Source organism: Hemicordylus capensis, chromosome 1 (assembly GCF_027244095.1).
Source record: "Hemicordylus capensis ecotype Gifberg chromosome 1, rHemCap1.1.pri, whole genome shotgun sequence".
Taxonomy (NCBI): domain Eukaryota; kingdom Metazoa; phylum Chordata; class Lepidosauria; order Squamata; family Cordylidae; genus Hemicordylus; species Hemicordylus capensis.
In genome coordinates, this window is record NC_069657.1 from 454,817,679 (window position 1) to 454,843,763 (window position 26,085).

The following is a 26,085-nucleotide window of genomic DNA, read 5'->3' on the forward strand; positions in this document are numbered from 1 at the left end:
CAAGAGTGGCATCGTCCTTTGGTATTGCAACCAGCTCTCCATCTCCATATTTAGGGTTTGGAGTCACTTCTGTCTTGAAGGCTTTGGGAAAATCACATTTCCCCATCTCAGCTGGTCCTTCTCACAGCAGCTACCCTGCCAGACAGGTCACTAGGACTCAGGAGGCAGTGAGCTCAAGCCCTTAAATGAAATAAATCTGTGTCGCATTGTAAGGTAACTGCAATTTCCTTGCCAAGAAGAGCTGGAATTCGGAATGTAGCCCAGGGGCTCACACCAGCTGTTGTTGGACTATAACTCCCATCATGCAGAGCCACAATGGCCAAAATCAGTTGTGGCTGGGAATGATGGAATTTGTAGTCCCATAACATCTGGGGACTCTAGATGGGGTACGTACCCTCTAGATGGGGTACGCCTGACTTAGACAAACTATTCATTTTTTAAAAGCAATTTGTGACCTGTAGAATCCAAGGGAAAGAGCTGTAGTATGCAGGGACAAGGCAGTGGAGTTGAATCGAGAATATTAATCATTTAATGAGATGGATTGTATTTATTAAATTTATATACTGCCTGACTCCAAAGGGGCTGTTCACAAAAATACACACATACAAAAAACAAAATAAAACCAACTGTTAAAATCAGTAATTTAAAATTTTAAAACAGCCAGAGAGTACTAAAAGCCTGGCTGAAAAAATGTGTCTCAGGGGCTCTTTTGAAGGCTGGCAAAGATGTTAAGCCCCAAATGTCTATAGGGAATGCATCCCACAGCCTAGGAACAACCATGGAGAAGGCCCGCACCTGAGCCACTGGCAGACAAGCCAGCGGCATACGGAGACAGACCCCTCTCGGGGAGCCCAATGTGCGGTGGGGATCATTTAGGAGAGGAGAGCTGGTCTTGTGGTAGCAGGCATGACTTGTCCCCATAGCTAAGCAGGGTCTGCCCTGGTCGCATCTGAATGGGAGACTTTATGTGTGAGCACTGCAAGATATTCTCCTCAGGGGATGGAGCGACTCTGGGAAGAGCAGAAGGTTCCCAGTTCCCTCCCTGGCAGCATCTCCAAGATAGGGCTGAGAGAGAGACTCCTGCCTGCAACCTTGGAGAAGCTGCTGCCAGTCTGTGAAGACAATACTGAGCTAGATAGACCTATGGTCTGACTCAGTATATAGCAGCTTCCTATGTTCCTATGTTCCTATTATGTGTACAGAGAGGCAAGTGCAGGCTGCTATTCAGTGCTCTTGTGGCTGGCGGTTTGTACCTATAACTACTAAGAAAAACAGCACAGCAGATAAAACCACTTCAGTTAGGGGAGAATTAAATTACTAAAAGGCTACCTCTTGCTTCTCAGTGCCCACAAGAACAGGGCAGACGTTGCCTGGGACTGAAAAGGTAACCGTGAATGTGCCCAGTGTGTGAGTCTTGAGAGGGAATTCCCCCAAGGTGCCACTTTCCCAGTTTCCACCAGCTTCACCGCAAAGAAGAGCCTTCGATAATTATCTTAACACAGGGACCCCAATTTATGGTACTCCAGATGTTGCTGGACTACATAAGAACATAAGAACAGCCCTGGTGGATCAGGCCCAAGGCCCATCTAGTTCACCATCCCGTTTCACACAGTGGCCCACCAGATCTGTACTGGGACCGGTGCTTTCTAATTTATTCATAAAGGGGTAAGCAGTGAGGTGGCCAGATTTGCAGATGATACCAAACTCTTTCAGGTAGTGAAATCCAAAACAGATTGTGAGGCGCTCCAAAAGGATCTCTCCAAACTACGGGAGTGGGTGACAAAGTGGCAAATGTGGTTCAGTGTTGGCAAGTGTAAAGTGATGCACATTGGGACGAAAACCCCCAACTTCAAGTATACGCTGATGGCATCTGAGCTGTCGGTGACTGACCAGGAGAGGGATCTTGGGGTTGTGGTGGACAGCTTGTTGAAAGTGTTGACTCAATGTGTGGCAGCTGTGAAATTCCAGGCTAATTCCATGGTAGGGATCATTAGGAAGGGGACTGAAAATAAAACGGCTAACAGTATAATGCCCTTATACAAAACTATGGTGCGACCACACTTGGAGTACTGTGTACAATTCTGGTCACCACATCTTAAAAAGGACATTGTTGAACTGGAGAAGGTACAGAAGAGGGCAACCAAGATGATCAGGGGCCTAGAGCACCTTTCTTATGAGGCAAGGCTACAACACCTGGGGCTATTTAGTTTAGAGAAAAGACGACTGAGGGGAGACATGACAGAGGTCTATAAAATCAAGCATGGTGTGGAGAAAGTGGATAGAGAGAAATTCTTCTCCCTTTCCCATAACACTCGAACCAGGGGTCATCCCATGAAATTGACTGCTGGGAAATCTAGGGCCAACAAACGGAAGTACTTTTTCACACAATGTAAAATCAACTTGTGGAATTCCCTGCAACAAGATGTGGTGACGGCCAGCAACCTGGATGGCTTTAAGAAGGGTATGGATAACTTCATGGTCTATAAACAGCTACTAGCGGCATCTGGTGGGCCAGTGTGCGAAGCGGGATGCTGGACTGGATGGGCCTTGGGCCTGATCCAGCAGGGCTGCTCTTATGTTCTTATGCCTCCAAAAAGCCCACAAGCAAGAGCTGAGGGCATGCCCTCCCTCCTGCTGTTACTCTCCTGTAACTGGGACTCAGAGGCATCCTGCCTTGGGGCTGGAGGTGGCCCACAGCCCTCCGACTAGTAGCCGATGATAGACCTCTCCTCCATGAAGTTACCCAAACCCCTCTTAAAGTCTACAACTACAACTCCCATCACCCCCAGACACAATAAATTGTAGCTGGGAATAATGGGAGTTGTAGTTCAACAACATCTAGAGGACCTCAGGTTGGGAACTTCCTGATCGGAAGCAAGGGGTGGGAGTCCCTCAGACACCCAGTCCCAAAATTGCTTACAGGATTATACTGCTAATTAAGAGGAGAATTGCACCACTGGAGCTCTGTGGTGCTTGGTGATCAGTTACTGTGGAGCTTACGTCAAGAGTGAGGTGAAGGGTTCAATGGTTTACGTAGCAGAGGATAATGTCCTGCTGGTTTTTGTATCTCTGAATATATGGCTGTCTGCTAACAGAATGTGTGGATAGCCCCAGCATTTGGGCAGGCAATCCATGAAATTGATTGCCAGGAGGTCTAGGACCAACAAACGGAAGTACTTTTTCACACAACGCGTGATCCACTTGTGGAACTCTCTGCCACAGGATGTGGTGACAGCCAACAACCTGGATGGCTTTTAAGAAGGGTTTGGATGACTTCGTGGAGAAGAGGTCTTGATAGATATGGCTACTAGTTGGAGGGCTACAGGCCATCTCCAGCCTCAAAAGCAGGATGCCTCTGAGTACCAGTTGCAGGAAAGTAATGGCAGGAGAGAAGGCATGCCCTCAACTCCTGTCTGTTGCTTCCAACGGCATCTTGTGGGCCACTGTGCGAAACAGGAGGCTGGACTAGATGGGCCTCTGGGCCTGATCCAGCAGGGCTGTTCTTATGTTTTTATGGGGGTGTAGGGAGGGGTCACAAGGCGTGCCCCAGAATGTTAGTTTCGAGGGGACAGCCTGGACTCTCTCCCACAGAACCAAAAACCACCCCCAGGAGGGAGAGAGCAGATAGACTCCTCTGCAGCTACAGGATGCTCGAAAGGAGATTCTTCTAGGAATGTGCACAAACTGGTTCGTGCACTCCTGGGAGGCGGGGTGGGTGGGGTGGGGGATGGGCAGGAAGGGGCAGGAAGGGTGCCCTTAGCTCGTGTGTGTGTCGGCCACTTCTGGTGAGATGCTGACTGGGGCTGCAAGGAGGTATGCTGCAGCCCTGTGCCTGCAGCGCTTTTGGGGAGAGTGCCAGCCGGGGAAGAGCAGCGGGGGAGGGAAGCGCACCCTCCCTGCCCCTTAAAGGAATCGCCCCCACCGCCGAACTGGCTCGAATGCCGGACTTTTGGACCGGTTTAGCGCTCCATCAAAGGAGTGCCGAACCTGTCCGTGCACATCCCTAGATGCTTCTTCTGTCAATCAACAGGGCACAGCCGATACTATTGGAAGTAAGTTTGAGGGGTCCGGAGAGAGAAAGAACGGGCAGAAGGCAGGGAGGGAGCAAGGAAAACCATTGGCAATGGGTGACAGTTGGGGGCTCACAGTTACTTGGGCAATATGGTTTTGTTTTTAAAAAATATTCCAAACATAAAGGCAGAGGATATCCTTAAAAATAAACAAACCTTAACATAAAGAGTGGGGTGGGGCTGTTGCGAAAGCAAGAAAAGACATTAAAACAAAACAAAAAGCCAACTGTTCTGGCCAGCCTCTCCCAACGCGCACATTTCACCTTCCTGCTGCCCGTCCACGCCCTCTTCTGGCCCTTCCAGAGTACAGGAGGTTTACAGTCTCAGGCCTTTTGTGGCAGGTTCCACTTGTTGTTAATATGATGCAAGCAAGTCCCCTGCCTTGGACAGAAGGGTGTAAGCAAGACTTTAAAGGCAAGACATCCATAATCAATAACAAAAACCACTGATGACTATAAAGGGGAAAGAACGAGGCAGGGGGGCTGTCCTGGAGTCCGGTCCCCTCAGCTCCATTGTTGCCTCTTTTCTCTAAACTAAAAAGCCCCAGGTGTTGTAGTCTTGCCTCATAAGAAAGGTGCTCTAGGCCCCTGATCATCTTGGTTGAGGAATGAACTAATTGAACTTCAGGTCCCCAAAGCTGCAAGTAACATGGCGAAGCACGTTGAGGCTTTGAACAATCCTGGTGGATTTGGAGGGCGTTGAATATTTGCAGCCCCATCCAGGGAGGGAGGAGGGAGGGTGTGTGCATGTGCATGTCTGGAATTTCAGCAGGAGAAGCCCTTTAAAGGCTTCTTATTCTCCCTCATCCAGCCCATTACTGCTTCCAGGCAGGCATTTAGGGAGGATATGCCAACTCCTGAAGAAGTCTTCTTGATTATGAGCCCCACCGCCCATTGAGGTCATCTGAGGAGGTCCGTCTCCAGTTACTGACAACCTGTTTGGTGGCTACACAGAGACGGGCCTTCTCTGTCGCTGCCCCGAGATTGTGGAATGTGCTCCCTGCTGAGATACGATCCTCCCCATCTCTGGCAATTTTCAAAAAACACCTGAAAACCCATCTTTTCACCCAAGCTTGCTCAGCTTCCTAAATTTTGGGGGTTTTAATATCTGGTTCATTTTAAAATTCAAAACCTGATTTCGGGATTTTAATCACTGTAATTGTTTAATTGTTGTTTTAAAATGCTTTTAAATTGTTAATTGTTATATTGTTTTTAATCTGTTTTAGCTCTTTACCGTTTTAGTGGTTTGTTTTAATTGCAAACCGCCCTGAGCCATTTTGGAAGGGCGGTATACAAATCCAATCCAATCAATCAATCAATCAATCAATCAATCAATCAAGATACACATGCATAAGTGACCTGTCCAGATTCTGAATTGCAGATGGATGCATAAAAGTTCAGCTGACACTCTGTGTCCTGCCCTGGCCATCGTAATGCCATTCTTGTTGGTCTCCCTGCTTCTATTAAGACTTCTCATTCTGTCTTACTGTAAATGCTGCTGCTCTGGTATTTCGTGCTCCTACTTTTGACCACATCACTCCTTTATTCATTCTCTGCACCTGCATCTCCATCTTAAGGTTCTTGTCCTTCTAAATATCCCTGTGGTCTTGCTCCTCTCCATTTCTCTCCTCTCCTTTCTCCTTATGCTCCTCCTTGGACCTTCCATCCATCTTATTGTCAAGCCCACGAGATTTTCCTCTCCATTCCTGCTCCTTCCCATGCAGCTCCCAATCTCTGCTCTGCCACCTAACCTTCTTCCTTTGCTGTTACATGCAAATCCCTCCCTAAAGCAAGACAATCTGAACATCATACATTTCGGTTCTGGGAGGTTCTGGGATGGGGCAGTTTTACCCTAATTGACTCTGACTGAATCTCTTTTCCTCTTACTTTCCTTCCCACTCTTCTGTTTCTTGATATTACTTTTAGATTGTAAACCTGTGGGTAGGACCCATGCTGCTTTCAATTTTTGTACCCAACTTAGCAACACTAGGAATCCTGCACCACAAATGCCTTTTTAAAAAACAGGATGCAGCTTGAAACGTAGACCAATCACTGCTCATATCACTAAACTGTGGACACAGGAATTAATTCTTAGGGAGAAACACACACAAGTACACCGGAGACTGAGGTGAGCAGACTTCATTAAAAAGATAATTCGGTCAGCACCTGCTGCCTTGAGATAAGGGCTCCTACCACAGCCACTTCCATGGACTGATCGGGTCCTTCTTCTGACAAAAACGATTCCTCTGTGGGGTAGGACAAATTGGCTGAACCAAACCTCCCCCGATTATCTGGGTTTTCTCCTTAAGAATTTGTGCAAACTTGTGTGGGTTGCACTTTGATTAGCAGAAACAAATTTACATTTCTCTCCCTTAATGCAAAGAGAAACCCATGGCCGGCAGGCTGTGAAAGGGAAATGACATCTAATGTCTTTGTTCCATTAAATAATGTTTGAACTTAACTCCCGCACAAGGAAAGATTCTGCAGTTTTTCCAAGTCATTAAGATAAAGCCCGTCCTTCCGCTCTTCTCTTGCAAGATCTCGTATGCCAAAGGAGCAAGGAAGTTCCACTGATTTGACAGGGACGCCTGACAGGGTAGACTGTTGAGTTTGAAGGCTGGCCTTGTGTGCGTCCACATCCATCTCTGGGGCTCAATCAGAAAGCAAACCTCTCAGCCAGTGATTTGCTATGGGCACAGAAGCTGCAAGGTACCCACAGAGCTTCCCTGCACCAAAGAGTATTTCCATTCAGAGGCTTTTCTACCTTAGTTCCTCAGTTGTTGTTGGACTACAACTCCCATCAACCACAGCCACAGTGGCCTTTGCAGCTGGAGATAATGGTAGCCCAACTGCATCTAGAATCCCAGGTTTGAGAGTTTGAGTTTCCCTTTTCTGTAACTTTTCCAGCACTCAACACTCCTCCTTGTGCTGCAGTGATCACACGCCATATCTTAAATGTGGATGTGTGATTTATTGCTGTATTTCTCTTCTCCGACTCCCAGCGTGGGCTTGGGGGAAAACTCTCCCCTTCTAGCTGAAACATGCTGAATACTGTGAAGATGAAGAGAGCAGGGGTGGGATGTGATTTGCAGAGTGTCTTGCTCTGGACCTGCAGAGGCGGCTTCGGAGAACAAAGACCTAAAAGGAAGCCGAAGAATGAGACTGGGGTGGCCAGCCTGAGGCTCTCCAGCTGTTCATGGACTACAACCCCTATCATCCCCAGCTGCAATTTAATGTGGCATTTAATGACCGCTGGAGAGCCTCTGGTTGGGCATCCTGGACTAGAAGGTAAATGTGGCTAGAGTTTTGCTTCCTTCAAGGCAACCTGAAGTGCTGCATCACTAGCAACTTGGATGAGGCTGCCCGCTTCACACAAACGGAAGAAAAGAAATGCCTTTATGGAACCGGGTTTGAGGGCCCAGGGATCGAACCGGAGACTTTCTGCATGCAAATATGTCCTCCGCCACAAAGTTAGGGTTCCTGCCCAACTTCTAAGACTTCATAAATACATGCCTTCCTTCCTTCTATGCTGTTCGCTCAAGGAAGACTAACCACAGCTGCACACATGGGGGAGGGCAGGTGGGGGGGATCTCTCTATTCTCCTTGTCCCAAATGAGGAAAGACAGCTTGTTCTTTCATGACCACCCTCACCTTTGACCTGATGCTGGGGAATTGGGGGCGGAATCCCAGAATAATTCTACAGCAGCTCTGGGTTGCCTGGCTAGTCCCGAGTGGCAGATACCAGCACAAAGTCCACTGATTTAGATGGAATCTGTTCCACAGGGCTGGAACCGATGGGACTGTAGCTCAGGAGTAGAGCATCTGCTTTGCATACAGAAGGTCCCAGGTGAAACCCCTGGCAGCATCTCCAAGATAGGGCTGAGAGATACTCCTGCCTGCAACCTTTTATTTATTTATTTATTTATTTATTTTTACATTTCTATACCGCCTTTCGTTAAAAGAAAACCCCAAGGCGGTTTACAAAAATTAAAACATACAATAAAAGCAGTAAAAACATCAAGCAATAAAAACATCAAGCTAAAAACATATAAACAAGCATAAAAACATGACAACAGATAATAGATAAAAACAGAGAAGCCGCAGTAAAAACGATCATGTAAAAGCCTGGGTAAAAAGCCAAGTCTTTAAAAGCTTTCTAAAAGCCGTGATGGACTCTGAGGAACGAATGGCCACCGGGAGAGCATTCCAGAGTCTAGGGGCAGCAACAGAGAAGGCCCTGTCCCGAGTGCACGAAAGCCGGGCCTCCCTCATTGTCGGCACCCGGAGCAAGGCCCCCTCAGATGTCCTTGTCAAGCGGGCAGCAACCATTGGGAGCAGGCGGTCCCTCAAATACCCCGGGCCCAAACCGTTAAGGGCTTTAAAGGTCAAAACCAGCACCTTGAATTGGACCCGGAAACGAACCGGCAGCCAGTGCAGCTCTTTCAAAATGGGGGTGATATGTTCCCAACGGGCAGCTCCAGATAACACCCTCGCTGCCGCGTTTTGCACTAGCTGCAGTTTCCGGATATTCTTCAAGGGCAGCCCCACGTAGAGCGCGTTACAGTAATCCAACCTTGGAGAAGCTGCTGCCAGTCTGTGTAGACAATACTGAGCTGGATGAGCCAATGGTCGAGCTAGATGAGCCAATGACCTAACTTCAGCTAAATTTAATAGCTGTTTCCCCTTCCAGCTGTCCTGTCAGCTCTTTGACCTTGGGGAACACAGCCAACAACTCACAGAGCCTCACCTGGCCCCTTTGTAATGCCAGGTCGGTTCAGGATAAATCAGAACTCATCCATGATCTGATTATGGATGAAGGGACTGACCTGAAGTGCATCACAGAGACTTGTTTGGGGGAGGCTGGTGGCCCAGTCTGGTCCCAGCTTCTCCCTCCAGGGTACTCTGTAGAGGAGCAGGTGAGGGGACATGGGTGGGGAGGTAGAGTGGCTGTGGTCTGTAAGAACAACATCTCCCTTGCCAGGATCCCTGTTGAAGTATCTGGCCATATTGAATGTGTGTACTTAAGTTTGGGGACCAGGGATCGACTGGGACATCTGCTGGTGTACTGATTGCCCTGCTGCCCAACAGAATCCCTAACTGAACTGACGGACTTGGTTGCGGGGTTGGCGTTGGAGTCTCCCAGACCTACCACCTGTTCCCTTGACCCTTGTCCAACATGGCTTATTCTATCTGGCAGAAAGGTTGTTGTAGAGGGCCCAGTAGAGATCATAAATGCTCCTCTAAGAGAAGGCAGGATGCCTCCTTGTCTTAAGGAGGAAATCATTAGACTTCTGAAGAAGCCTGATTGGATACCTCAGAGTTAAGCAATTATAGGCCTGCCTCCAACTTCCCATGGTTGGGCAAAGTAATTGAGAGGGTGGTGGCCTCCCAATTCCAGATAGTCTTGGAGGGAACTAATTATCTAGACCCATTTCAAACTGGCTTTTGGGTGGGCTATGGAGACTGCCTTGGTCAGCCTGATGGATGATCTCCAACTGGGAATTGACAGAGGAAGTGTGACTCTGTTGGTCCTTTTGGACCTCTCGGTGGCTTTCGATACTATCGACCATAGTATCCTTCTGGAACATCTGAGAGTGTTGGGGGTGGAAGGCATTGTTTTAAAGTGGTTCCGCTCCTTCCTCTCAGACAGATTACAGATGATGTCACTTGGAAACTGTTGCTCTTCGAAATCTGAGCTTAAGTATGGTGTCCCTCAAGGCTCCGTACTTTCTCCAATGCTTTTTAACATCTACACGAAACCGCTGGGAGAGATCATCAGGAGATCTGGTGCAGGGTGTTATCAGTATGCTGATGACATCCAGATCTATTTCTCCATGTCAGTGTCATCAGAAGAAGGCATAACTTCCCTAAACGCCTGCCTGGATGCAGTAATGAGCTGGATGAGCAATAATAAACTGAGACTGAATCCAGATAAGATGGAGGTACTTATTGTGCAGGGTCGGAACTCCAGAAACTATGTTGATCTCCCTGTTCTAGATGGGGTCACACTTCCCCAAAAGGAACTGGTTCGCAGTCTGGGAGTACTTCTGGATCCACACCTCTCCCTGGTTTCTCAGGTTGAGGCAGTGGCCAGAGGGGCTTTTCTATCAGCTTTGGCTGATATGCCAGCTGCGTACGTTTCTTGAGATGAACGACCTCAAAACAGTGGTACATATGTTGGTAACCTCCAGTCTTGACTTCTGAAATGTGCTCTATGTGGGGCTGCCTTTGTATGTAGTCTGGAAACTTCAGTTGGTACAGAATACAGTGGCCAGGTTGGTCTCTGGGTCATCTCAGAGAGACCACATTACTCCTGTGTTGAAAGAGCTACACTGATATGTTTCCGGGCAAAATACAAGGAGGCTATTCTGACGATCAGCTGAAATCAGGCTAGGGGAGCCTAGCCCGATTTCGGCTGATCGTGGGAGCCACTGGGCTCACAGGCGAGCCTGGTGGCTCCCAGGCAGTTAACCCACCTAAGTACCCCTTCCCTTAAACCGGATTTGCGGAGCGAGCACTCTGCAAACCCGGTTTTCAAAATCGTGAGTACCTGCAGCTCTGCTACTCACAAGGAGACCCCCAGAGGGGAGGCGAAAAGCCGCCTCCCGGCTCTGGGTGTCTCCTCTGTATGCCCTGCGCACTCACACAGGGCATACTGGAGCTTCCAGGGGTGCGCGGCCCCGAATTCCCCAGCCCCCACCGGCTCCGTCACGGAGCTGGCAGTCATGTGGGCAGCCGATCCGGCCGCCCAGGGCTCCCGCCCTGCTTTTCTGCGGGGAGAGCGGGCTTAACCACTCTCCCCGCAAACCCAGCCAAAGCAGGTCTCATGGATCGTGAAACCCGCCTCAAGGTCTTGGTTATAACCTATAGGCCCTGAGTATTTAAGAGAACATCTTCTTCATTATGAGCCCCATCACCCATTGAGATCATCTGGAGAGGTTCGTCTCCAGTTGCCATCATCTTGTCTGGTGGCCACTCAAGGACGGGCCTTCTCGGTTGCTGCCCCGAGACTGTGGAATGGGCTCCCTACTGAAATACGAGCCTCCCCATCTCTAACAACCTTTTAAAAGCTCTTGAAGAGTTACCTCTTTACCAAGCTGTTTAATCTGACTCCAGTTTTAAATTGTTTTAAGGTTTTTATTTCTTCTGTTATGTCGCTGTAAAACACCCAGAGGTGAAAGTTTGGGCCGGTGTACAAATCTGATCAATAAAAATATATAATAACTTGGCATAAGACAGCTTGCTATGTTCCTAAAAAGCAACAGAGGAGGAGGAAATGGGGCTTATGGAAGTCATGGAAGGATTGCCCATTCCAAGAAGCTCCCCCACCTTTTCTCCAAACCACCCCCACCCTTTGCCTAGAATTTGATGACAGCAAGACACAATAAAAACACAGACACACTCAAGAACATGATTTCCTGCTGTGTTAGAAGATGTGCTGTGGAAGAACATAGCATTACTGCTAGGAACAGAGGAAGCTGCCATATACTGAGTCCGACCCTTGGTCCACCTAGCCCAGTACTGTCTACACAGACTGGCAGTGGCTTCTCCAAGGCTACAGGCAGGAGTATCTCTCAGCCCTCTCTTGGAGATGCTGCCAGGGAAGGAACTTGGAACCCTCTGCATGAAAGAACACATGCAGGTGCTCTTCCAAGAGTAGCCACATCCCCTAAAGGGAATATTTTACAATGCTCACATACATCGTCTCCCATCCAAATGTAAACCAGGGCAGATCCTGCTTACCAAAGGAGACAATTGATGCTTGCTATGTCAAGACCAGCTTTCGTCCAAGAATAACAGGACCAGCTGTTCTCCTCTGTCTCCAATGGTCTCCCTCCAGACATGAAATGCCTGCTTGCTAAGCTGGGGTTCTCCAATAAAATATATAATAAAATAAGCATATCTGGATTTAACAATAGAAATCAGAACACAATCAATGTACTTAATTTGAAGAGGCCATAAGAAATATTAGGAATCAAAGGAAAAGAGCATGCGACTCATAAAAGCAGAGAAATGAAGCAAATCCATGTTAATATATTACTTCAGACACCAATAGGCAGTAAAAGAAGGGAAATACCAATTAGATTCAGAGGCATCCATGATTTGTCGGTTTTTACGAGACAGATAAAATGTCTGTTTTCCTGGTTTAATGCATTTTTCACTTGGCCATTCATGTTCACTTCTCTGCATGGGAAGGATTCAGGTGGGTTTGCAGGGGGGGGGGAGCCACGTATCATTCCATCCAGGGGTTCTCAAGCCTGGCTCTCCAGATGTTGTTGGACTACAACTCCCACCCTCCCCAGCCACAATGGCCAAAGGCTCAGTTTGAGAGCCCGTTTCCACACATCCCTGCCCTGCCCTTCCTCCAAGCAGCTCAGGGCAGTACAGGTGGCTCCCCACTCCACCGTCTATCAGCACAACAAACCTGTGGTGCGGGCTGGCTGAGAGGCAGAAACTGGCACAAGGCCCTGGGGACGGCCAAACGATGTGGGACATGAACGTTCTGGGTTTGGGATTCCCGATTTCTTCCCCCCACCCCAGAAAGCAGCTCTGAAGGCGTGTGACAGTTTGGGTGCATCTAATCCCTCCCCCACGCACTAAGGCCCCAATCCAAATTGCCCCCACTGAAAATACAACCAGTTGCAAGGGGGGGGGGACCTCCAGCCCCCTCTCCGTGCGCCTCCCACATCCTGCTGCCACTCCATCTTGCTTCCCGCCGGCGTGTCTGCCTCTGCCTTGGGTCTGAATGGTCCACTTTCGTTCAGGACAAGAGCAGAGCTTGTTTGGGCAAGCGGCAATTTGTGGCAGGCATGTTTCTTTCTCAGCCTGCGAGGCAAATCATACACAGCCGGGAGACAATGCCTCTTGCGGCAGCTTTTTGTGAAACCTGGCGGGTGGCGCTTGAAATGACACAGGCAGGGCACCCTTCGCCTCGCCGTGAGGCTGATGCGTACGGACTAATCAGTGCTGCTATTTTGGAAAATGGGGTATTATTTGACTGGTAGGGGCTTGGTCTAATTTTCTCCTTCCCTGGCTGGTCCTGCTGAGCCCTCCGCTTCCTGCCGGGGTTGCTTATTATGTGGCCAGGCAGAGGCAGGTCCCGCTGTTTACTGACACCATGAGGAGCAATGAATGGCATAAGAGGAGAAACACAGACAGAGGGGGGGCGGGGGGGAAAGGGGGTTCATGTAGCCATGGCAATTCTTCAGCTGGGGGGGTGCCCAGCTTTCGGAGGACACGCATTCTGCAGGCAGACAACTTTGCACCCACAACGGAGGGTCGGGAGGCACTGTGCCCCGAGAATACACAGAGGTCATCCACACAAACACAAACTGGGTCGGACATGGCCTACCCAGGTTTAAGAGCTGTGTGTGTGTGTTCCCAGTTTTCGGTTGTGTGGGAGCAAACAACTAGGTAGGAGGAGGGAGAAGCAATTGTGTGGAATCCAGGTTGGAGGAAAAACTGGGTGGGACAGTGTCATCCTTCCAGCTTTCATACCCAGAGTTCATTCGTTCACTTTTTTATTTAGCACATTTATATACTGCCCCATACAGAAAGGTCCCTGGGTGGTTCACAATATAAAACCACTAAAACAGTCACATAATTAAAACAATTTGAAATACAATCAAAACTCTAAAACCAAAGCTTTAAAACTATAAACTAAAAAGCCTGACTAAACAGGTATGTTTTCAGGTCCTTCTTAAAAACATTCAGAGAAGGGGAAACTCTAATTTTGTTAGGAAGCATGTTCCAGAGTCTCAGGGCAACTCTAGAAAAGGCCTGCTCTCGAGTCGCCACCAACTAAGCCGGTGGCAACCGCAACCGGACCTCCCCAGATTATCTTAACAGGCGGTGAGGTTGATGAAGAAGTAGGTGCTCTCTTAAATACCTCAGACCCAAGCCGTTTAGGGTTTTATGGGTAATAACCAGCACTCTGTATTTCGGCCGGAAACTTTTTGGCAGCCAGTGTAGTTGTTTTGAAATGGGTGTAATAGAGCCACCATGGAGACCAACCCAGCTGCTGCCTTCTGTACTAACTGCAGTTTCCAAACTGCATACAAAGGCAGCCCAACGTAGAACACGTTGTAGTAGTCAAGCCTGGATGTTACCAGCATATGCACGACTGTTTTAAGGTCGTTTATCTCCAGAATTGGACGAAGCTGGCAAAGCCGCCAAAGCTGATAGAAAGCACTCCTGGCCACTGCCTCAACCTGAGAAACTGGGGAGAGGTTTGGGTCCAGAAGCAACCTCAGACTACATGCCTGCCCTTTCTGGGGAGTGCAACACCATCCAGAGCAGGCTGATCTAAACCACATTTGACCAAGGTAGGAGGAAAAGCCATCCCACCCAGCTTTTCCTCCTACCTGGAATCCACACAATCGCTTCTCCCTCCTCCTATGCCTGTGAGTATCACTTGTGGGGATGGATAGGGCAACTCTTGTGGGCTTCCTGGAGGCCTCCAGCTGGTCCTTGTGGGAAATAGGATGCTGGGCAACCAGGTATGGTATAGAAGAGCCCCCTGCAAAGGGGGCACAATGGGGCACAAAGGAGCCCCCTCCACGGACGCTGCCCCTTGTGACATGCAGTGTTGGCTCCACACAGAGCGACCTCTGGAGGCTGCTGCTCAGCTCACACATGCAAGGGTCAAGATGCACCGAACCAGAGCATTCGGCCCCCAAGCACTACGCCGACATCTCCGCAATGGCTTCAGCACCCTCTCGCTTTCAGGAGGACCACAAGGGGTGTTTGCGCTGGAAACAATGCCAAGAGCCACAGTGCTTTCTGCACGTTCACATCCGTCACGGAAGAGCCAAGAGTCACCGCGAAGAAAAGCGCCACCTCCGACCCCACTCAAATGGGCGCCATGCTCCAGTGCCTCCGCCTGAACGGCCACCTTGACATTTGGTGGGGAAGGAAAAGGATGCTTCCCCCTTCGCTGCCGCCACCTCCTGGACGGCAGAGGGCTCAAGGCCTCTGGATTCATTCTTGTTCAGAGAAAGCCCTTTCCTTTGCTAAGAGGCAGACGCAATAAACCGGGAGGGGAGGGGAGAACCAAGAGGCAGCTGGTGATGGAGAAGGCAGCAGAGGTCAGCCTTTTAAGAGATGAGTCACTAATGAGAATGACCCCTGGAGCTCCTATTCACCTACCCCTCTGAGAAGGAAAGAGCCCAGATCCGGTACTGCCAGCCAACAGAGCAGGGCAGGTGCAGATATGAAGCTGCTCTGGGCAGAATCAGGCCACTTGTCCACCCAGGAGCGCTCTACGTGCTCAGACAGGGAGGGGGGACCTTGACCAGCCCTGCTAGCTGAGCTCATCTGAGCTGGAGACCGAACCAGCCCCTTCGGCCTGCTGGTGCCACCGGGGAGCTGCTTTCTACCTCCCCGCTTTTGTGCAAGCCCTTGGCTCTGGGGAGCTACCGCATGCCAACATCGGGCCGTGGGCGGGTGAGGCACATCTTAATGTCTCTCGCCTTATGTTTTAAGAGGACAGATACAATGCCACAGGCAGGGGTGGCCTCTGCATTGCCTCGACCAGGGGTTCCCGGCCAGCCACACTCCAGATGTTGCTGGACTACAAATCCCATCATTCAGCCACAATAAAATGTAGCAGAGGGTGATGGGAGTTGTAGTCCAGCAACAACTGGAGTGCCGCTGGTCGGGAACCCCTGCTCTAAACAAACTGTGAGCTGGAGTGCTCAGATACCAAGAAAGCTGGAAAGACTGAGACGCTTGGCTTTGGGTAGAGAGTGCAGAATTCCTGGCTCTGAAGCAGACATCACAGACTCCCATTCCAAAAGGAGACACGACTCACAAGTGGGCTGGGGAAACCATGCTTTATTGATCCCGGTGGTTTTTCTTCAGCATCACTCCAGGCCTGCTTGGGAAGCCTGTCCACATGTCTCTCCCTCCGACCTGCCTGCCTCAGAGAAGCCCTGGCCTCCGAGGCCACGAGTGCTCTGAGCACAGCAAGACACAACAGCCAGGCCACTTCCAGAACAGCCTCGGTTAAATCTTTCAGGAGCGACCATTACCTCTTGTTTAAAAGAAAAGCCCTAGGCAAAGACGGTGGGGAAATGTCTGTAGAAAACGTCGAGCCCTCTTTGACAGAAGTGGTTATAACTGATGCCACAAAGGAGGACGGTTCCCTTTGCAAAGATGAAAGACAAAAGTCCACCCTGAGATTTCAGTCTCTTCTTCTCCTGCTCCCGGACAACGTAGCTAAGATCTGGCCCTGGGGGTTTTGCTCCACAGCCTCTCCCTGTCCAGAGCAAAGAAGCCGAACAGCTAAACCGCTGGCCAGACCTTCAAAAGCAGAGCCTAGAGCAGGCATCCCCAAACTGCGGCCCTCCAGATGTTGCTGCATTACAACTCCCAGCATCCCTAGACACAATTTTTTGTGGCTGGGTATGCTGGGAGTTGTAGTTCAGCAACATCTGGAGGGCTGCAGTTTGGGGATGCCTGGCCTAGAGCCCCCACACTGTGGAGAGAGCAGCTGGGCCACGACTCCTCAAAACTGGAGGGAAGCTATGCACGGAAAGGGCAGCAACAAGCCTTGACCGCACGTCTGCCAGTTACAATCAGTTTCAAAAGAATAAAGGAGGAGATTTCCCCCTCTAAGTCCTCACTGGGGGGTGGGGGAAATCGCTAACCCCTGGCAAATGGTTAGACATCTCATATAGCCTACTTGAAGGGCTCTGCTGATATAAGCAGGGGCTGGGGGGAAACTGAAGGCTGATTGCTCATTAAGGCCAGGGAAAGAACAACCAGCCTGATATAAAATGAAGATGCAACTGAGTAACACCAAGCAGGATTCGAATGGGTGGCCAGACCTCCACAGGGCCAGGGGTCTGAAGTGAGCGCCCCTGGATTCCATGCGCAGAATCTCCAGCGCTGCCTAACTGCACATGGGAATGAGAGAGGTGGGGAAGGGCAAGTCGCCTCTGCCAGACTGAGGTTTGGGGGCTTGGTGTGGGGAATGTGGGCAGAACGGCATCAGAATTCTGGGCTGTTCTTTACTGGTGTTGGATGGAGACCAAGCTTTTCAGCCCAGTGCGTGGTTGGACGATGTCGTTTCCTTCCTGCCGTGACCTTGGCAGAACTCAAGGCAAGGCTGCCAGCATTCCGGGCTCAGTCAAGCCTTTTCACCATATAGGGCCCTTCCAGCTCATAGCCGATCTTCCTGTAGTAATCCCTGGTGCCCACACCTGCAAGCAAAGAGCAAGGGGTAAATTCACTGGTGAAAGGGGGCAAGTCGTGCTGAGAGACGCTCTAATGTAGACACCAAATGGCCTGCCGCCAAAGATTACACTAATGCAGGAGTTCTCAAGCTCGCGTTCCCAGATGTTGATGGACTACCATCATCCCCAAACAAGGTCAGAGTGGCAGGGAGGAGTTGTAGTATAACACCACCTGGGAACCCAAGTTCCCAGGTGAGGAGAGGAGAGCTGGCCTTGTAGTAGCAAGCATGAATTGTCCCCTTAGCTAAGCAGGGTCCACCCTGGTTGCATATGAATGGGAGACTTGATGTGTGAGCACTGTAAGAGATTCCCCTCAGGGGATGAAGCCGCTCTGGGAAGAGCATCTAGGTTTCAAGTTCCCTCCCTGGCAGCTTCTCCAAGATGGGGCTGAGAGAGATTCCTGCCTGCAACCTGGGAGAAGCCGCTGCCAGTCTGTGAAGACAATACTGAGCTAGATTCATTCATTCATTCGATTTCTATACCACCTTTCCAGAAATGGCTCAGGGCAGTTTACACAAAGAAATAACAAACAAATAAGATGGAACCTTGTCCCTGAAGAGCTCACAATCTAAAAAGAAACATAAGATAGACACCAGCAACAGTCACTGTAAGTACTGTGCTGGGGGTGGATAGGGCCAGTTACTCTCCCCCTGCCAAATAAAGAGAATCACCACGTTAAAAGGTGCCTCCTTGCCAAGTTAGCAGGGGTCCAATGGTTAGCAGGGGTCCAATAGCATATGGACCAATGGTCTGACTCAGTATATGGCAATTTCCTATGTAAGTTTGAAAAGCCCTGGACTAAGCCATGTGAGCATCAGCCCTCACCTCTCTTCACCTGTTTGCTACCAACATCAGATAGATCCACGGGAGATTTCTGCTCACTTCTCTTCCCATTTTGGTCCTAGGCTTGCCAGGCCTCAGTCTCCATAGCACACGGCCCTCTCTGCTCTAGGCTCTAGGCAGCCTGGTCCTCCACCCAAACTAACTTTCCACTTCTCACAGCAGCTGCACAGCTTTCCGGTACATTACGACTGCCCCTTCCCTGTATCGATTAAAATGTCTATTAACATTCTGTGATGTCACAGCATGTCAATCAATAGCAAGGGGTGGAAATGACAGATGCCTCAAGAACTGCCTACTGCCGTACAGATCTGCCCAAGCACAGAGATCTACCTTGGAAGTCCAGCTCCAGGTCCCCCACCATGAGAAGTAGGGCGAGTGAGCACGCAAGACAGTCGTTTGAATCTAGGTTTAATATGGGTTACTGACATCTTCTATCTATCTATATAATCTTCTATCTATCTATCTATCTATCTATCTATCTATCTATCTATCTATCTAATCTTCTATCTATCTATATAATTCTCTAAGGCATACCCGTGGCTAATCCCGTGTGTGGCAAATCTTGCAAGCGCGAGCAAAAGCACCATGGTGATTGCGCAGTGGAGATTCCATATGCAGATAGGGAGGAGGAGCCTGTGATGGTTAAGGTGAGTTGCAATGTAACTGTTACTGGTTGGAAGATGTTCTTGATTGTAGAGAGGAATCTATCTATACCTATACCTATATTCAAGGATAATGTGCAGGGGTCTGCGAAGAGAGGGGTCGTGAGGGAGGAAAGAGCCCCTTCAGGAGAAGGAGGCTGCCGTTGTGTGAATTAGATGAGGAAACGAAATGAACAAGAGCTGTTAACTCAGGAAGGGGCGGGGGGAGAGAGACAGAAATAAAGAAGGGGGGAAGAAAGACAGAGGGGAAGAGCGAGTGGTGGAGAGAGAAAAGGAGAAAAAGAACGGAGGGGAAGAGAGAAAGAAGGAAGGGACAGGCCCGAGCCTGTCAGTGGCCTGAGGGGAATGAGTGGCCATGGCGGTACCTATTGGCAGCAAGGGAGGGCCCCATGAACCACTGCTGCTGTTTGGGGCTACCGAGGCCATTGGCAGAGTAAGGCAGGCAGGCAGGCAAGGGACGGGCCCGGGTCTGTCAGCAGCCTGAGGGGAATGAGCAGCCACGGTGGTGGTGGTGGTGGTGGTGGCAAGCAAGGGCCTGGTCAACCGCTGCTTTGGCTCCTGTGGGGAGGAGAAGGAGCGGGGCTCGGGTGAGGAGGTCTCTGGGGATAGAGGGCTGCAGCTTGGCCAACAGGCGCCAGCGATACTCAGCCGTGACCAAGAGGGGTGAGGGGGATGGAAGCAATGGGATGGAGGAGGAGGAGGAGCAGGAGTGCGGCTCAGGTGAGGGTGGAGAGATCTCTGAGGTGAGGGGGGCTGTGGCAGGGGATGAGGGGAGCCATCCTGTACTAGCATGCATATGCTCTGCATGGGTTAAGCTAGTTAGAATGATTGTGTGAACCCATGTCAAGGTGGTTTATGGCCTGAGAGGCATCTGAGATCCGTGCCTTGCCGTGGATTCATACCTTGTGTCGGTAACCCACATCGAATCTAGATTTGAATGGTTGTGTGAAGCAGACCAGTGTATTTTCTACTGTGGTGCACATAATTTGGATTGCTCTCCCGAGGAGTCCACCTGGCCCATCCCTGGTCACTTCTCCATGGAAAGTCAAGTTATTTCCAACATTGGTTTTTTTGGCAGTGCCTTTCAAAAATGAGATTAGATGGTTGCTGTTTTTAATTCTGAGTCCAGATTACTGAACCAGCTGTTTCTGATTAGACTTTAAACGGTGCTTGTTTAGGAAGTGTTGTCAGTTCCAACGCTTCTGTCTGCCACTTTGATTATCCTGACAGAAAAACAAGGTATATGTTTGAAATAAATGAATAGTAAATAGCAGCCAAGGTATGGTGGAACTGAAGCCGAGAGTGTGGGACGGCCTTCATTCAAGGCCATCCAAGAGGCGCACAGCAGAGCTATCAACCAATGCCCACCTCTCTGTTACTCAACAGTGTGGCTCTTGATTGGTCCGATTTATGGCAGTGCTGGACAAACACAACAGATGAACCAAATGCTACCCAAAACGTGCACATGGTGTGGTTATTCTAGAAGCCAGCTGCTTGAATTTCTGTTGCATTCTCTTAAATAACCAGTGTCTGGAAGGCTGAAAGATAAAAGGGATGGTTCCGATGAACAACAGCCACCATGCTTGAGGAGGACGGGGTTGTGCTGTCAATGCACCCACCCCGATGCCATTAACGGACAGGCCAACGCAATCTCATGTGACTCCCGGTCAACATGGAAGATGCCAGGGACTGGACCTGTACCTCTCTCTGCACAATGCATGCACTCTACCACTGCAGGCTGCTCAACTTCATCCCTCCTGCAGATGTGGGCCTACAACTCCCATAATCCCTGGCTATTGGCTGCTGTGGCTGGGGATTATGGGAGCTGTAGTTCAAAAACAGCTGGGCGGCCTAAGTTGAGCAGGCCTGGTTTAAGGCAATGCAGGTTAGGAGAAACCCAACTAGGCTGCAGCCTCCCCAACCAAGAACCATCACTTTAAAAAACCATCACCATTTGAGGGCCCCTCGTAAAGCACAGCCCTTTGCAGTCCAGACCTCCAGCCGGGGAGAGAATCTGCAGCCCTTGGGGGTCAAGCCCTTGGAGCTGGGCTTGACCTGCTCTGGCTTTTTGTTTTACTCCCAGCGCAGGTCTGCATTCAGGGACTTGAATGCAGATTAACAAACGAACGCAAAGACAAAACTCTTCAGAAGGCTCCGCCCAGCTGCAGACATCGTTACCAAGCGCTGAAGAGCCCCAGAATGCAGATGGGTCTTCGAGATGCAATGGACCTCGACTTCACCTCCACGTCTCTGTCTTCAGAATAAAACGTTCTCCTTGAGCAGGAAGAGGGTTAGGGACACAATCATTATCCATAAAGGCTCCCCACCGCCGCCCAAGCAGATCCCGTGGAGCACACATCTCGGATAAACCCCACTCTGAAGAGAGAAGGGGTGGATTTTGGTTAGCACCCAGCAGCGAGAGACAGAACCCTTATTAGGAGAACAGCAGCAGCTGCACAGACCCCGTGAGTCCAACTCCAATTTGCACAAAGAGGCACAGGCCTCCTCACCGGTCGCCAGGAGCGAATGCAAGATTTCCATCCCACCACAGAGCCCGGAGGCTCTCAGAGTGGCTTACCGATAAATAAAAAGCTGAACAATAGAACTACAGGATGTACCAGGAAAATACAAACTGCCATTTAGATGAATTTTGAAACACAGACTGGCCAAATTGCATCCAAAACAGTAAAGCCAGAGGCCCAGCAAATGCTGGACAGGACAGCGGTGAACCCTCAGCAGCTTCCTTAGGGAATTAATGCCTCTGCAAAGGGGCCACCAGTGAGAAAGCCCCGTTTCTCAAAACAGCTACTTTCAGCCCTGCAAGAGACTTTATGGTCACATCTTTATCCCACCCTTCTTCTAAGAGAGGCATTCTCAAACTTGGGTCCTCAGATGCTGGACTACAACTCCAATCGTTGCCAGCCAATTGTGACTGGGATGATGGGAACTGTAGTCCAATATCACCCGGGGACCCAAGTCTGAGAACCCCTATTCTGCAGAGTTTAGGGTGGTCAACTGGGAGGAGGTAACCACCTCTTTGGGATTAATGTTTTTGCATGGAATGATCTGTGTTAAAGGAAAAAGGAAAACATGGGTAAAAGTTATTGTGTGGAAGCCAGGTAGGCGAAAAAGCTAGCCAGGTTTTCCTCTTCCCTTGTTTCCACACAACTATAAATTGGGAGCACACACGGCTCCCAAACCTGGGTAGAGCACAGTTTTTGACTGTGTGAACGGCCTTAGAGAAAGTCACACAGTCAAACATAGTGACTCAATCATAGGGACTCATCAATCTTGACAAGTCACAAACCCAAAAGGAAAAATAAAACAAATATCTTCAGGCAGAATAAACGTGTATTCTATTAGTCACTTTATGTTACATACCAAAGAACAGAGAATACCACAATGGATATTTCTCATCTCAAATTTATTATTATTCCACCACTGTATAAACAGACTCAATTTCTTAAGAAAGTGACAACTCTAGAGCTTTTCTGTCCTGGGTTGGTTTTGACATGGGTGTTACAAATTTGCAAGCCATTCACTGACATTTGGACCTTTTTGTATTTTCCGCCTAGTTGCTATACGAAACAATCATCTATTTTTTACACTTAAGAACATAAGAACAGCCCTGGTGGATCAGGCCCAAGGCAGCCCATCTAGTTCAGCATCCCATTTCACACAGTGGCCCACCAGATGCCGCTGGAAGCCCACAGGCAGGAGTTGAGGGCATGCTCTCCCTCCTGCTGTGACTCCCCTGCAACTGGGACTCAGAGGCATCCTGCCTTGAGGCTGGAGGTGGCCTATAGCCCTTCGACTAGCAGCCGTTGGTAGACCTCTTCTCCATGAAGTTATCCAAACCCCTCTTAAAGCCATACAGGTTGCTGGCTGTCACCACATCTCGTGGCAGAGAATTCCACAAGTGGATTATGCGTTGTATGAAAAAGTACTTCCATTTGCTGGTCCTAGATTTCCCGGCAATCAATTTCATGGGATGACGCCTGGTTCTAGTGTTATGGGAGAGGGAGAAGAATTTCTCTCTATCTTCTGGGAAGCTCTGATCACCTCACACTGTGCTCACATGCAGTCTCCCCTTCCAGGCACGGAGCAGGATGAGGCCTAATGAGGTTTAGCAATAGGACAGCATTATATGGCCTTTGTTCCTTCTCTAGGGTTTATATGGAGGAGGAAAATGCGACTGGTGGCAATCCTACCCCAGTGGCTTTGTAGTCCAGTGGCCAGATTGCCCTGAGAAAGAGCTGCAGCCAAGCTCCTGGGGCTCCTGCATGGTTATCCCCCCCCCGCAATCTTCCACTCCTTTGGGAAGCTGAATCTAGGGACTGAATGATCTATTCGGGGTCTCCGAAATGTGCGGTCCATGGACAGCACCTGGGCTTGAGGTTTAGCTGTTTTTATGCTTCCTGGCGAAGGGTTACACGTTGCTCCACAGCAGGCACCACAAAAGTTAGTCCAATAAAAGAGAGAGAGTTGTGAATTATGGGAGCAGAGGTACACCTGTAGAGGTGTACGCATGGAGGCTTCTTGTTCAGTTGCGCAATGGAGAACGCGGCCTCCTCCCATTGCATGCGGCAAGTGTTTCCTTGTGGACAGGAGATAACCAGGTGGGGGTGGGCTCTTGCAAGCAGTGTTCCCTCTAAGGCGTGCACGCTCAGAAGTTTTCGGATGTCAACTCAGTTAATTTTAGATCCCGCTCAGGTTGAATCAGGAAGGTCCCACTCTGAATGCAGGTGTGCACACACCGCCTTGATACTGCTGCCCAGAACAAAACTCGTTCTGCACACAGATGAAAAAAATTAGAGAGCACTGCTTGTGAGTGCTGTGCCATGCACACACAGGAGCCCCCACCCATGTACACTGGAACCACAAACAGGTGCCCAGTTCTCATCAATTCAGCTGCCAAAGTGTGCTGCAAAATCAGCATCTTGTTTTACTTGAACACTCCTGCAAAGCAGGTATTCCCAACTTTGGGTCCCTGGATGTTGGACTGCAAAGGCCATTGTGGCTGGGGATGATGGGAGTTGTAGTCCAACAGTATCCGGAGACCCAAGGTTGAGAACACCTTCTGTGCGGCTAAGTCAAGCAGAGGGCCAGCAAGTGGCTGACGGTCACTCAGTGAGCTGCGTTGCCAAATGGCAAAGGATCGGTGGCCTTCTGCATGGAAAGCCTGCGCTCAGTCAGACTCATCTTTTCAGCCTGGCTTTTAATAAGATTTTTAAAAATGAGTTCTATGTCCATTTTAACTGTTTTTATTTTATGTTTAAATGATTTTTTTTTTTTTGTTATTTTAAATGTTCTGTATGTTACCCGCCCTGAGCCATTCTGGGATGGGTGGTATATACATGAAATAAATAAATATCATTAGTTAGAGCTGCTCAGGTTAGAAGAGCCTGGCTCTCCCATTTCTGAATCCACTACTACACACTATTCCCGAGGAGGAGAGGATGTACTGGAGCTCTGTACCGGAGGACTGGCAAGTAGCAAATGTAACACCGATTTTCAAAAAGGGATCCAGGGGCGATCCGGGAAATTACAGGCAGGTTAGCTTAATGTCTGTTCCAGGTAAATTAATGGAAAGCATCCTCAAGGATAAAATTGTAAAGCATAGAGAAGAACAGGCCCTGCTGGGAGTGATACACATTGGGATGTAGAACCCCAACTTCAAGTATACATTGATGGGATCTGAGCTGTTGGTGACTGACCAGGAGAGGGATCTTGGGGTCGTGGTGGACAGCTCGTTGAAAGTGTCGACTCAATGTGCGGTAGCTGTGAATAAGGCCAATTTTATGCTAGGGATCATTAGGAAGGGGATTGAAAATAAAACTGCTAATATTATAATGCCCTTAGACAAAACTATGGTGCAGCCACACCTGGAATATTGCATATAATTCTGGTCATCACATCTAAAAAAAGACATTGTAGAACTGGAAAAGGTGGAGAAGAGGGCAACCAAGATGATCAGGGGCCTAGAGCACCTTTCTTATGAGGCAAGGCTACAACACCTGGGGCTGTTTAGTTTAGAAAAAAGACGACTGCGGGGAGACATGATAGAGGTCTATAAAATCATGCATGGTGTGGAGAAAGTGGAGAGAGAGAGATTCTTCTCCCTCTCCCATAACACTAGAACCAGGGGTCACTCCATGAAATTGATTGATGGGAAATCTAGGACCCGCAAATGGAAGTACTTTTTCACATAACGCATAATCCACTTGTGGAATTCTCTGCCACGAGATGTGGCGACAGTCAACAACCTGGATGGCTTTAAGAGGGGTTTGGACAACTTCATGGAAGAGAGGTCTATCAAGGCCACCTCCAGCCTCAAAGGCAGGATGCCTCCGAGTACCAGTTGCAGGGGAGTAACAGCAGGAGAGAGAGAATGCCCTCACCTCTTGCCTGTGGGTTTCTCAGAGGCATCTGGTGGGCCACTGTGTGAAACAGGATGCTGGACTAGATGGGCCTTCTTGGGCCTGATCCTGCAGGGCTGTTCTTATGATGGTCTTTCCAGTGCAAATGATTTTAACAGTCATTTTATTTATTTGAATATCTAACCAATCTCCTTCAACCATTCCAACACAGACAGCAAACCAGCAGATTTCCTTTTACTCTAAAGGTTTGTGAAAGGCTGCCCGTGTTTAAACAATGCAACCCAGTGCTTAGTTTTGAAAGTGAGAGATGCCAGGCTCGATCTGCTTGGAAGTCCTTTTACCTGCCCTGCGGTGTGTTTGGGGGGGGGGGAAGCAGTGGAGGGTGGATCAGCTGTACTTCGCTTATCCTGTTTTGAGCGAAAGGCATTCTGCACATGCTCAATGGAATTCCTCCAGCATTAGCTCCGAATTCCAGAACTCAGCCTTGGAACCGAGAAGCTGCCATTGTTTCAAATTAAGCCCTAATTAATGAGAAGATGTTTTAAAAAATGAGTTGTTGCAGACTGTTAAAGTGGGGATAGCACTGTGGACATAATTTGTAGATAATACTGAAGTTGGCGCCTCCCCCACCCTGTCCCCCCTCCACCTCCTTCTCCTCCCCCCCATAACAATAATCCCCTGCTGGGCGGCTTGGTACAGCTGGGGACAGGCTACGTCATTCATGAAGGATTGCCCTCTCTCTGGGAGCCCATTGAGAAGCAATCATTCCATCTGGAGGCTCCGTGGTGGAGCTGGAACTGGGCTTGGAATCAACAGCGGAAACCTAATAGCTGCCTCACCCTCCACGCTGCCTTCATGCCCCCCCACCCCACCCCAGCGAGCGGCAATTGCTA

The 26,085-nt window shown here is 49.4% G+C and overlaps 1 protein-coding gene across 1 annotated transcript in view; it reads right to left on the reverse strand.

Moving 5' to 3' along the window:
- Nucleotides 1–15,884: 15,884 nt before the first annotated feature.
- The window catches only part of ELP3 (elongator acetyltransferase complex subunit 3), a 119,165-nt gene continuing 108,964 nt past the window's right edge, over nucleotides 15,885–26,085 (reverse strand). Inside the window, exon 15 of the mRNA XM_053249380.1 lies at nucleotides 15,885–17,274. Coding sequence (XP_053105355.1) covers nucleotides 17,198–17,274 — 77 coding nt within the window. The 3' untranslated portion in view covers nucleotides 15,885–17,197. The remainder of the gene's footprint in view (nucleotides 17,275–26,085) is intronic.